Here is a 14,497-nt window from a genome sequence, read left to right as displayed (position 1 = left end):
GAGTTCCACCAGCAGACCAGAACACTAAGGAATTTCTGGAAGATATAAAGCAGGTGGAATTAGTAAAACCCAAAATTGCTAAAGATCCTCAACTGACCAGGATCATTACATTGTAAGTTGGTAGGTGTTGCCAGCAGAGCCTCATACTAGTCCCCAAATCACAGGCAGTAAGTGTTGGCAGCAGAGACGGGTCAGCTGCCCAGTAATTACTGAAGGGTTTGGAAACAATCAGCTAGCCTTTCATTCTCAGAGTGGCCTGAAAATGAAGAGAGAACAAGGGCAGTGTTCTGGGCAAGTTCTGGTGGCAGCGATGAAAGGGGAACCCCCATTCCCAGAAGGCAAGTTTCTGTGAACATCCTAAAGGGAAATCCAATGGGGTAGATAACCCCTCTTCCCCACCCTACATTCTCTGCAGACACAGATCCTGTACTGACAACTTGCATTCATAGTGATTTTTTAAAATTTAAGCTGAGGAAGCAACTCCATCTAGACTCTCATTTATAAATAAAACTACGATCCAAAAATCATGGATGTAAAAAATCAAAAAAAGAAGGAGCATTTTGTTTTGTTTAGAAAACTACTACAGGTATTAAACTCCAAGGGAAAAAAAAGTAAATTCTAAAAATCAAAGAAAACTTTCATTCATAAAATAAGGGCAAACCACTAGAAAAAATACAATCACTACTTGGAAATTAAAAGCATGAGAGCCAAGAAAAACAAGATGAATCAACCGGACAACCAATACCCAAGAAGAAGAGGTGAATAATGGAATTTAACAGATTATCTTGATTAACCACAAAATATCTCTCTAGAGGTGAGCATTATAAAATGTACTTAGGCAGGCCCCTGCAGCATTCTTCGGGCTGCAGGAAGGTTCAGGGTTAGCATGAGGGGGGGTGGGGGGACGTTAACAGGGGATGGCAAGGATCTCACTGCAGTTCCCCCCAGAAAGCAGACCTAGCGAGTCCACCCTGAGCCTCTCCATCAACTCTGCCCAGGTGTACCCTTTACTTTACTAAGGCCAGCTCTGTACTTAGAGCTCAGCTCAGGTACCATCTACCTCTGGGAAGGCTTCCTTCACTTCCAGGCTGATTTACATTTTCTAATATCCCTGCATGTCACCACAACTAAGTTTAACTCACTGAATTATAATTACCTATTTGTGTCTCTATATTCCTCATGATATGAGGGATAAGTTAACCAGAAGCACTAATTCTATTCAGATACACAGACATGAACATTCGTCATTCATTCTCTAAGTATATCTTGTATTTTTCACAGTAGAACTAAATGCACTATTCTAATATCTTCAAGCAAACACACAAAAAGTGTTCTGTCCATAAAGCTCACCATTCAACCAATGTTGTAATTCCCTGAATTCAACAGAGTACCATCACATTTTGGGACTTCCTGAATTGCCACCTGAAAGATAATTATTAGGTAACTATGATTACCTAATAATTTATGCAAGTGGTCATTTAAGAATCCAGTAACTTGGTTAAAACCAAGAAGCACTAGTATATGAAATTCAAAGCATTTTCATCTCCCCAAAATGGAGATATGTTTGGATATTTTCAATTTGTGAAACACTACCCGAGACTTTTCCAAGAGACCCAAAAGGTGCTGACTTGCAGCTTTACCCTGCTGTTTCTACTCTTCTGGACCCCTGATACCTCTGGGCTGCTGCACTGTATGAGGGGGGACCCCCCAAAGTGAAATTTATTTATAAAATGGAATGTATTAATTCTTACATGTTTAAACTTCAGTCACCTTCAAAGTACTCTCCATTTGATGCAATACACCTATCCAGATGTTTTTTCCACTGACACAGATGGGTTCCTAGAACACTCACCTGGGGAGAGGGAAAGCCTGTACTACAAGGGGCCCGCCCTCTAGAAGATAATTCCAGGGTTTTTTTGGGGGGTCCCCCTTTGTAAAAGCAGGCAAGTCTATTGTGCCAGGACTACAGCTGGGCACTTGGGCCCTGAAAAGATACTAGAGGTATCACTACAGATCATCTAATGGCCCAGCTATCTGAAATATCTGTGTCCTAAGTAAACTTTACAGAAATGTTTTCAACGTTTCAACTCTTATTTTTTCCCCTCAGACCCACTATATTCACTACATTCCACCTCCTGGGCCATGTGTATTAACAGGAACAAAGCAGAAAATGTACTGAGCCTCAAAGTACATCAGCTGAAAGCAGCAGAGGAGAGCAAAGGGCTAGGCCCATGCTGAAACACAGAGAAAGCAATTAGGAAGAAAATGAAAGTCCTGAAATTGTTGACTCACTTCTATTGCAATTTCTTGCAAAATCATGCAAGAAATTTTTAAATAAAGTTATAAATATTCATCCCATTAATCATATCTTTATTTCAATATAGATATGGGTGGGTGAAACTCATTTATAGGTTGGTAAGAAAATTACCCTAAATACAAACAATTAAAACCAACTCCAGCGTAGCTCAATGGATTGAGCGTGGGCTGTGAACCAGGAATTGCAGGTTCGATTCCCAGTCAGGGCACATACCTGGGTTGCAGGCCATGGCCCCCAGCAACCACACATTGATGTTTCTCTCTCTCTCTCCCTCCCTCCCTTCCCTCTCTAAAAATAATAAATAAATAAATAAAATCTTTAAAAAAAAAACAACTCCCCAGAGACCCATTGTTATAAGCAGGGGCCTGTTACCAAGACACACAGAAGCCAACACTAAGTCACTTTCACTGGCTTTTGAGAAAATAGGCTTTTATTTGCAAGTCAACTGACTCCTCCTAGGAGACAGGAGGCAGGATCCAATCTGCCTTCCCAATCCAGGGTTTGGGGCCAGATTTGGTGGTGTCAGCACGAGACGTTCCTGGACAACAGGCCCTTCACTTCTGAAAGGGTTCTAAGTGTTCAGGTTCTGAGCCTGTCCCAGTCTTTTGGTTCCATGGGGGGAGCAGTTGAAGGTGCACAAGTGTTACTTGTGAGTGGTCTTCACAAGCGTTACTTGTAAACTTTGGTTCCAGGTCTTTCTAAAAACAGGATAGCACTATTTTGAGCTGCTTTTGCAGTGACACCAGGAGTTCAGGGACCCTGGGGACCTGAAACATCATAACCTCTACTCCCGAATTTATATCTCTCTTTAAATTACTCCCCATAAACCAGACAAAAAACACAGTAATGAGTTCCACCACAGGTTGGGGGAATGTAAGGGTTTATAGCACCTTAAACAGTTATTATTGTGAGACATGAGAAACAACATATTGTGAGAATGAGAAATTATCCTCTCAAAACAGTTGTTAATGGTCTTTAGGTAGAAATTCCCTAAAGAAAACTGAGTATCCCTTACACTGCCATTGAAAAATAAATCCTACCTCCTCAGCAAAAAGGTAGCTAGAAGAGCATTCAACATAAAATGAAAAAAAAAAAAAGAGAAAAAGACTCCAGAAAATTTTAATGCTTTTTCCACAGAAGAAAAAGAGAGAGATTCAGGTTTAAAGCACAGCCTGGAAGGAAAACTAAAAAGCTTAGGGGTAGTTTGTCATAAAGGTGAGTTCAAACTAAAAGCTGAGTTCAAACTAAGTGGCTAGGGGGAAAGAGAAGGAAGAAATTAGGGAAGGAATAGAGGTCCCCCACACACTGAAAAGTCCGACAGCATGTCTCAGCTCCAGTTCCGAAATCTGCCACATTGACACTGAGTAAGACTTTATCATGACACAAAGGACAATTTGCTTCAAATCTTTGTAACAACATTTATACATTGATATATTTAATATTCCATCTCTTAACAGCATTAGTTCTAAGTTGGGATACCAAGTTGGAAGTTATAGCCTAATTAGCAAGTGTCTCTGAGCCTGCTACATCAAAACTGTTTAGTAGCTACACAGATTGCAGATAATTTATGAAAGAAATTCTAATTTGACTGACTAGTGCAGTAAATGTCAAACAAAGGACAGTAAAATGTATACTGAAATTTCCATGTTTTTCAACACGGCATCTCTAAAGTATAATTAAATAAAAAGCATGTTATACTAATTTCATTATTTTAGTATTAGAAGCACTAATACACATCAGAGCTTTGCTTTTTCCACCAAGAACTCTGTCACAGACAGCCCTATCATCTTCCACTTTAAAATCTCACATGTCAATAAATTCTCCAAGGCACTTACAATCTTATTTTAAAGCACTAAACCCACACAATCAAGCTATTAGTAAATGACAAGTTGGGAGTTTCCACTTACTTAGCTATGTTGTTGAAGCTGAGAAAGAGACGCTGGAGGCAGGGCAAATTATCCACATCCCTCTAAAAGGAAACAGAAAGCAAAAATTTATCAGCTGACAGCAAAAGAAATATTATACATGTCTTCTTGCTCAGCTGTTGAAATACACAGTCATTTCTATTTACTGCAACCTTGCTAGACCATTGATTTCTACTGGATGGTGAGCTCCATTCTTCTCCACTGCAGATTAAATGGGAGGGTTTCAGTACATCCGCAGAACAAGCTGCACCACTCACAAGGTAAAAAGCTCGGAAGAGAACAGGGAGATGCTGCTGCTAGCCTCTTTTGGGAAAGAAGCCAAAATGCTTCTTCAGCATTTGAACTGTAGCACAAATGTAGTATGATCAAACGTTTGTTAAAAATCATTTTTAAAAGAGAGCTGCTCAAATGCTTTAAATTTTAAATTTATGCAATTAGCTTTCCAAACAGTACTGAGAATTTCAAAGCCAATTTACCTCACTATTCTCAACCCCATGGAAATATGCCACTCGGTTACAAATGAACCAAAACACAAACAATCCCCCCGTAAAACTAAAAGCAAATCATAGTAAATGTCACTGAAAGGCGCCTTAAGGACAATTTCCAACCTAAGCAAGAACTGGAAGGTTCTTGTCATGGAAAGCTCCCCTGTTCTGTTTAGGTACAGCAAGCCAAAGCAAACCTCTACCATTTATTTAAAAGTAGTTATACTCAGCAAATTTTGAAATCTTTGGCCATATGATTTTTTTAAATCACAAAATACAAATAAAGCTACCTAGTTTCATGAAGTGAAAAGACACAAACCTTCTGAGGAGAATGACACACTGGAGTAAGAGAATCTTAAGAGGAAGCATCATCTACAGCCTCACCACTCACACGAGAAAAGCAGACAGCTGAGGTTGTTGCAGGGGCAGGGTGGAGTGGGGAGGAAGGTGGCCCAGGGTTATAAACTATCCTAGAGTCCGAGGCAGGACAAGGTTCCATTTATCGTGGCTTCTATCACTCTGCTCTTTAAAACACTGCACACTGGCATTTCTCCCATAAAATGGTTGTTATTTTTAAGGGCAACATAATTACAATAATTTCTAGTTACATAAGTTTGAAGAATGCTAATATAAATGTATATATGTTACATATTATTGTGACCAGTATTTAGGCCAAATCAAATCCAACCTTCTCTCAACCAGTATGAAATGAACATAATTGCAGTGACCAATTCACTGGCTGTGTATACCATTCATGTGGCATTACCATTGAGACCCAGCCCTGAAAAGTCTGTTACATAGCTGTGAGTGATTTTTTAGGGTTTATCAACCATGGGCAAGGAATAACTTTGCATAAAACAAGAAGGCAGCCAAAGTCCCCTCAGTGGGTGATAGGCTCCACATTTAACAAAGTTCTTGAATCAACTCTACCAGCTAGGTCTCTGATATTCCCAGAAACAAGAGGTGAGTGGGGTGGGAAGAGCGATAGGTTAGTGGGAGGGCTCATTTTATTCCAGGGCCCTGTTTTCCAACGGAAATGGCAGCTTGCTTCCTATCTGCTTTCTAGAAGTATGGAGTCACACCCAATTGAAAGGCCTCTCAATCTTGGGGAATCTCTTCTCCCAGATTCTTCCTGGAATCTACCTGAGATATTTCTGGACAAAAGCCCTGTTTGCTGGCATCTGACTGGGAGAAACTGATTCTCCTCTGAATCGAGGAACCTTAAAAAAATACATGTGTCTCTTTGAGGTCCATCCTACCACCTTCAGAGACTATAGACACCATTCGAGACATGTATTTTTGCTAGTTATAAGTATAAAGTCAAATTACATCAGGAGATAATTTGTGAGAAAGGTCTTTTTAACATTCATTTGATTAAATTATAATGTTTTATATTTATCTTCATTTATAAAACAAAATTTTAACAGAAGTCTGTATCGAATTTTCAAAATCATTAACTGTCATGACCTCATAGAGTTATGAAAAATATTCACAACAAATAAAAAACCTAAAAACCAGAATTTAATTACATATATCCTTATAACCACTTTAATAGACAGTCTTTCCAGAAATTTAAAAAGCAAAATAATTATACAATTATTTTTGTTATTCCAAATTTCATTTTTCAAAGAAAACTATAACTTTTCTTTAATTTTTCTAGCAATTCTGAAGTATACTGTGTAATGAATCCCTAGCATTCTAATAGACATGCTATCCTGGTGGTATTTTGGGGGAGTCAGCATTCAGCAATCAGCTTACCCAACAAGTACTACTATTTTGGAGTGACAGGGAAAGGAGAAATGGGGTTAAGGATAATGTAGGAAAGCTACATCCTCACAGCTTTGAGAAAAAGTCAGTATATTTATTTCACTGGCAAGCATTAAACCCTCCCAACCATTCTTTTCTGGAGATAATATCACAGGAAGAAAACTACTGCCAAGAAGCAATAACTGATGAGTGCATAGTCTCAAATTTATTATATTTAACAAAACACAAATCTGAGAATCACATTTGAGGCTTTTTTGAAGATTTAAAATCATTTTACATATTTAAAAATATAATCCTTTTAAGATATATTTAAATAAAATTACTACAAGATTATTAAGAGAATTGTATTCTTTATTTTTCAAAAGTATAGTAACTTGCCATTTGATAAATATGTTACCCTACTCTGCTCACTGTTTCCCACATCCCTAAACTCCAAAAAAGGACTAAGTGATTCAGCAATCTCACCATGTACATGACATCTATTACTGGAACTATTTTTAGAATGGCCTCCTGCAGAGGAATAAGGAAGAAGAAAGGCAAGGAGACAAGGCTTTGGCATGCATCACATAGGACAAAGATGACTATAATAAAATCACAGCTACTCTCACCTTGTTACTTATTCTCTCATATAAAAGAAGTCAGAGTAAAATCATATAAGGGTACTTATTTTAATTTTGAGAACTGGAAACATATATATATTAGCAAAGCATTGAATAAGTCTGAAAAACAAAAAAAAAGTAGTATTTTCATAAAAATTTATTAAATTAATTCCAAAATGTCTAAATGCTTCAGCCATCACTTTGTGATACAGACACATATATGAGGAATAATCTGTGTAAGTGATCATATCAATAACTTGAATCATATATTTAAATGCCAATGAAAAAAGTCCGTTATCTCGCTCTGTTACCCAAAGGCATTAATATGCACATCTGCTTTTAATATTGGTTTACTGCCCATTACATGGCAATAAATCTCAGGCCATCTAACTGCAAGTTACTCTTCCAGTCTGGTTTTCTTCTATGCACTGCTGGAATTTCCCCACACAAAGAAAGAATAAAAGGGAATTAGAAATGAGACCAATAAGTAGGCACTGAGACTCCAATTACAGAGATCTGTAGTATTAATAATCTAGAAGAGAGAGATACACTAGTTATGAAAAAAAAAGAAGCTTCACCTTCATAACCACAGGCCCTTCCTCACTTAAATTTGTAGCTCAAAGTTACACCCCATGCATGACCTAACAAGACTCTTCATAAAAAGTGGTCCCTAGCATTAGTGCCCCTAGCACTCTTGGAAAAACTCTCTGAAAAGGCACAAACTCAACTCAAACTTTGCAACATCCTGACTATCCCAAACTACTTAACCTGTGAAAAAAAATTATCATGAGCAAGAGTCAGCAGAAACTTCAGGAAGCAAATGTAGAACCGGAATATCTATGTTTAAAGTAATTACAGAGCCCAGACCATTGTGACTCAGTTGGACATTGTTCTGCAAAGTGAAAAGCCACCAGTTCGATTCCTGGAATGTGGGCTGCAAGAGGCAACCATACATGTTTCTCCCTCTCTGTCTCCTTCCCTTCCCCATCTCTAAAAATACATAAATAAAATCTTACAAATATATAAAAAGAAAAACTACTATAGAAATAAAAAATCAAAACATGACAAAATATGATTACTATAAATAAAGCAATCTGAATGTTCATTAAAAAAAAACCCAAGCTGAACTTCTAGAAACAAAAAATAATGGTTATGACTGAAAATTCAATAGATGAACTGAAAATCGGATTACACAAAACTGAGGAAACAGTTAATGACCTAAAAAATAGCACTAAAGAAGTAGTAAAGCCCTGGCTGGGGTAGCTCAGTGGATTGAGCACCGGTCTGTGAGCCAAGACTGGTCAGAGCACATGCCTGGGTTGTAGGCCAGCTCCCCAGTTAGGGGCTTGTGAGAGGCAGCAGACTGATATTTCTCTTACACAATGATGTTTCTCCCCCTCTCCTTCTCTTTCCCTTCCCCTTTCCCTAAAAATAAATAAATAAAAAGTTTTAAAAGTAGTAGTAAAAAATGCAAAAAAGTAGCACAGAGAAATGGGAATGATGGAAATTTTAAGAAACAAAGAATAGAACAAGATGATCCACACTATGCTTATAGATGTTTAAAATGTAGAAAGAGAAAATAGAAGGAAGTAATATTTGAAAATACAAAAGCCTCAAATTTTCCCATAATTAATAGAAGATATGAATCTGCAGATTCAGGAAACACAAATATTAGGTATGCCAATAAAATTACCATACTTAATCATATCAATTGGAGGCTTTGGTCAAGATAGAGGTACAGGTGGATAAGCTTTGTTTCCTCAAAACCAAAAGAAGGACACAACAAATTAAAAAAAAAAACAACAAAAAAAAAGAATTGCCAGAAACTCAAACTGCATGGGAGTCCCACAAGGAGTTAAGGAAGAAACGTTTGCCATACTGGTACTCCAAGACAAAAAAATATGGCCCAAATGAAAGATCAAAACTCCAGAAAAACAACTAAACAATGAGAAGATAGACAACCTATCAGATGCAAAGTTCAAAATACTGGTAATCAGGATGCTCACCGAAATTGCTGAGTATGGACACAAAATAGAGAAAGAAGTGAAGGTTATACAAAGTGAAATTAAAAAAAAAAAAATATGCAGGGAACCAACAGGGAAGGGAAGGAAACCGGAACTCAAATCAACAATTTGGATAGAAGGAAGAAATGAACATTCAACCAGAAAAGAATGAAGAATTCAAAAACATGAAGAGAAGCTTAGAAACCTATAGGACAACCCTAAACATTCCAACATCTGAATCATAGGGGTGCCAGAAGAAGAGGAGGAAGACCAACAGATTGAAAACTTATTTGGAAAAAAAATGCAGGAAAACTTCCCCAATCTGGCAAAGGAAATAGACTTCCAGGAAGTCCAGGAAACTCAGAGAGTCCAAAAGAAGCTGGACCCAAGAAAGCACACATCAGAATTACATTACCCAAGATTAAAGATAAGGAGAGAATGTTAGAAGCAGAAAGAGGAAAGGAGACAGTTACCTACAAAGGAGTTCCCATAAGACTGTCAGCTGATTTCTCAAAAGAAATCTTGAGGGCAAGAAGGGGCTGCAAAGAAGTATTCCAAGTCATGAAAGGCAAGGACCTACATCCAAGATTGCTCTATCCAGCAAAGCTATCATTTAGAATGGAAAGGCAGATAAAGTGCTTCCCAGATAGGTAAAGTTAAAGGAGTTCATCATCGCCCAGCCCTTATTACATGAAATGTTAAAGCGGCTTATCTAAGAAAAAGAAGATGATCAAAACTATGAACGGTAAATGACAACAAACTCATAACTATCAACAACTGAAACTAAAAAACAAAAACAAACTAAGCAAACAACTGAAACAGGAACAGAATCACAAAACTGGAGGTCACATGGAGGATATCAGCGGGGAAGGAGGAGGGAGTAGAATGGGGGAAAGGGTACAGGGAACAAGAAGCATAAATGGTAGGTACAAAAGACACAGGGGGAGGTTAAGAATAGTATAGGAAGTGGAGAAGCCAAAGAACTTATATGTATGACCCATGAACATGAACTAAGGGGGAGGAGTCCTGGTGGAAGGTAGGATACAGGGCAGAAGAAATAAAGACGAGAAAAAAATGAGGCAACTGTAATAGCACAGTTAATAAAATATACTTTAGAAAATCATATCTAAGATACCATCTTATAATTATTTTACGTAACATTTGATGAAAATTAACTCATAATTAACCAGTAATAAAATAACCTATGACTCAGAATTTATATATTATTATTATTGAAAGAGTTCTTATAGATTTACTGAACCGTATGTTTTTAACCAAATATCATTCTTATGCATATTATAAAAATTAAGCAAAATAAATTCATTAAATAAATGAACTCCCAAAGTATCTCAACTTACTGTAAGGCAGTATAGTTTGGCAAAAGGGTAGACAAATAGATGGAATAGAAAAGAAGGTCCATAAAAAGACTCATTTGATTATAACTCAATTTCAACAAAAATATCCATTTAATTCAATGGGGAAAGCAATATGTTTGCAATAAAAGTTGATGGCAGATATAGATATCCCTACGTGGGAAAAATGAACCATTACTTCTCCCTCACACTGTACCTAAAATTTAATTAAAGATGAATCACAGACCTAAAGTGAAAGGTAAAACTATGAAACATTTGGAAGAAAACAGAACATATTGTGATACAGGGATAAGGCAAAGATTTTTTGGACAAGACAAAAGGCACTAAGGATGAAAGGAAACAAATTGACAGATTATACTTCACAAAAATTTAAAGCTTTGACCTAGCAAAAACACTGTTAAGAAAGCAAAAAGATAAGCCATGCAGAAAATACACTCAATACAATTATCAAATAAAGAACCTGAATCTAGACTAAAGATCTACTACAACTCAATGAAAAAATGATAAGTAATCCAACTTTTTTAATGGAAAAAGACTTGCACTGATACTTCACAAAAGGGTATGTCAGAATAGCTAATAAATACATGAAAGATACTCAATAACATTAGTCATCAAGAAACCACAAACTAAAACCATAATGAGAATCACAGAATCACTGAAATTATAAAGACTGTCAATGTGAAACATTGGCAAGGATGCAGAGCAATTAGAACTCTCATTTGCTATTAGTGGGAGTGTAATAATCACTTCACGTGACTGGCATTTTCTATTAAATTTAGACATCCATCCCTTATGGCTCAGTAATGACACTCCTATGTATTTACCTAAGAGAAATGAGGGTATATGTTCAGCAAAACAAATATATAAATAAAATACTATAAAAATAGTTATAGCAGTTTTATTTGTAAGAATCAAAAATTGGAAATAACCAAGATGCCTGTAAACAGAAGAATTAAAAAGCAAATTGTATTATACTTAGACAGTAAATACAATTCAGCAATTAAAAAAACTACTGATAAATACAATAAAATGGATGAATATCAAAACACTTGTTTAGTACACAATCGAGTACACACATATACACATACATATAAAGAGTTCAAAAACAGGCACAACTAATCCATGAAAATACAAGTCAGGAAGGTTCTGGGGCAGGAGAAGACAGTGTGAGTGGAAAGAGGCACGGGAGAACTTTCTGGAGTGATACAAAGTTTTCTCTCTTGATCTGGGTGATAGTGACATGAAAATATTTACATATTTAAAAATAAACTGTACAGTTAAAATTTGTTCATTTTTACTGTATCTCAATTATACCTCAATAAATTGTGGAGAAAAAATCTGCACATTTAGAGTCCACCTTCTGAAACACTATGTAACCAATAATGTCCATGATGTTCAGACAGTATTGTCTTCTGTGCCATCAAATGCATTGGTGACTCAGCATATACTAAAAGTGTGCTCTATTACTGTCTACAGGATTTCTTCCAAGCTGATCCCATTCTGTATGTTTTGATATTGATCAAGAAACACCAGTACTGTGGTCTAAATGTTTGTGTCTCCCCAAGTTCATATGTTGAAATCCAAACCCCCAAAGATGGTGGTATTAGGAGGTGGGGACTTTAAGACATGCTTAAGTCATGAAATGGAGCCTCATGAATAGGATTAGTGCCTTATAAAAAAGACCCTGCAGAGACCTCTAGCCTCTTCCACTAGGTGAAGACAGTTAAAAGGTACCAGTTATGGGCCAGGAAGAGGGTTCTTACCAGAATGCAATCATACTACCACCTTAATCTTGGACTTCTTAGACTCCAGAACTGTGAGAAATAAATTTCTGTTGTTTATAAGCTACCCAGTCAGTAGTATTTTGTTATAGCAACATGAATGTGCTAACACACCACCATGAGTTATTCAGACAGCCTCCTGTTACTTTGAAATTTCTTAATCTATTCCAAGGAGTTTGCTCAATTTCTCCTGCCTTCAGCTGCATTATTTGGTATGTGATAAACAAATTATCTGAGCCTATCTCAGCAACAGAATGTAACAGTCTCACCAAACTTGGTTATCTTCCTTTGAAAGTATTTCATTACTAATTAGCAAGAAAATGTGAAATTGCAGTCATTCCTCCAATAAAAAGTCTCTAATAATATCAAATTTATAACTTTGCTACTCTAGTTTCATGTCATTTTTAATGGATTAAAGTTTCATTTTAATGCCAAATCATGATGTAATCCTTTAAATACATTTTGAACCATGGTTAAATTCAAAACATGTACTAACAATTGAAATGACAATAGTATAAACAGTTATAACCAAATTCACACATACTTGTAAGCAATGAAATTACTGTAACCTATCCAATAGTGGTTTTAATATGCCACAGATTGGCCTTGGCCTGGAAACACTGTACTGTGCACCAAAAGGTTGCAGGTTCCATCCCCAGTCAGGGCACATACCTCAGTTTTCTATTCGATCCCAAGTCGGGGCATGTGCAAGAGGCAGCCGATCGATATTTCTCTCTCACATCAAGTTTTCTACCTCTCTCCCTCCCTTCCTCTCTCCCTAAAAATCAATAAACATATCCTCAGGGGAGGATTAAAAAAAAGATGCTGTAGATGGTAAGACATACCCAGATTTCAGAGTTGTTGAAATATGGGCAAAATGTGTCTTAAATTGGTGAAATAATGTAGTTCCACATCTATACACAACATAGTGAGTCTGAAGGAATTAAAAAAGAAATCCTGTACTCTTAAAAGCAACTAAAGGAAGACAAAGAAGACTGTCTACAATAATGAAAACAGACAGTTTAATTACAATAATAGAAGACCAAAAACAATGGAATAAGAGCTTTAAACATCTGGAAGAAAAATAACTGTCAACCACGTCAAACCACAAATCATGATTAAAAGCAAAATAAACACATTATTAGACAAAAACTGAGGGAGTTTATTACCACCAGTCATCTTAAAGGACCTTTATCTAAAGTATATATTTTGGGAGAAGTGGTAGGCTCAAACCAACATGTGGGTAAGTCCAAATAAGTATTGACTGAAAATACCAGCAACTGAAACATCTAATTTTGAGAGTAAAAACATAAAAGGAAAATACTAGGCAACAAAAACATGTAAAGTGGGATGGGTTTACTGGATTAAATGATCCTGGGGTCCTTATTTGAGAGAATGGTATGGATGTGTATTAACTAACTTGTATAATTTAAGTCAAGGGTATATTTTAAAATGTTAAGAATAACCACTAAAGTGAGTAAGAAAGAATAGTGAAAATGTCATTAACCTGAAATAAGGCATAAGAGCAAATAAGCAGAGGAAAAGCAGGACAAATAGAAAGCATGAGCAATACTGAAGTGATAAATCTAAACATATCAGTAATCACAATTAGTATAATAGACCAAATTCTCTGCTTAGAAATTATATTCTCAGATTCAAAGTTAGACAAGGAGTCACATCTTCATTTTTTTAACAATGTCTTGTTATATCATTTAGGAAATCTGACTAACAGGTAGTGGGAATTCTTTATACCATGGCAACATTTTCTGCAATTATGTAAAAATTTAAAAATTGTAAAAGGTTAAGGAATAAAAGAGATATACCAGGGAAAAGAAACCAAAAGAAAGCTGGTATTAACAATATACTAAGTAAATGTTAAGGCAAGAACTATTATTAGCTTCCTGATACATACCCACATACCTAGAACAGTGCCCGGTATATAGCCCCGGCTCACAAAACACTTGCTCAATGGAGGAGTGAGCAATAGAGATACATAATACACAATGATGAAAGGAGCAATTTACCAAGAAGACACATCAATTTTATGTTTATGTACACCTAAAAAATAGCTTCCAATGCTGGCCACATACTAGGCAAATAGTAAGTATTGCCTATAAATATTAACAAGGCAATAAAGCAAAGTTCAACAACCATCAAAGAACCAATTACATTAATACACATTGACTGGCCACAATGCAATAAATGAGAAAAGAATGGCAAAAAAAAAGAAATCAAAACTTTAAATAT

General features: G+C 36.3%; 1 protein-coding gene across 5 annotated transcripts in view; it reads right to left on the bottom strand.

Annotated features, from left to right (window-relative positions):
* Positions 1 to 14,497, bottom strand: part of LRRC49 (leucine rich repeat containing 49) — a 159,917-nt gene that overhangs the window by 99,067 nt on the left and 46,353 nt on the right. For all 5 annotated transcript variants that reach the window (XM_045848719.1, XM_045848721.1, XM_045848720.1 and 2 more), the window contains one exon: positions 4,225 to 4,286. In XM_045848719.1, the coding sequence (XP_045704675.1) occupies positions 4,225 to 4,286 (62 nt within the window). The remainder of the gene's footprint in view (positions 1 to 4,224; positions 4,287 to 14,497) is intronic.

This window comes from Phyllostomus hastatus, unplaced genomic scaffold (assembly GCF_019186645.2).
Source record: "Phyllostomus hastatus isolate PE091 unplaced genomic scaffold, TTU_PhHast_1.1 phas_contig_62, whole genome shotgun sequence".
Lineage (NCBI taxonomy): Eukaryota > Metazoa > Chordata > Mammalia > Chiroptera > Phyllostomidae > Phyllostomus > Phyllostomus hastatus.
This window is presented reverse-complemented; position numbering and strand designations above follow the sequence as displayed.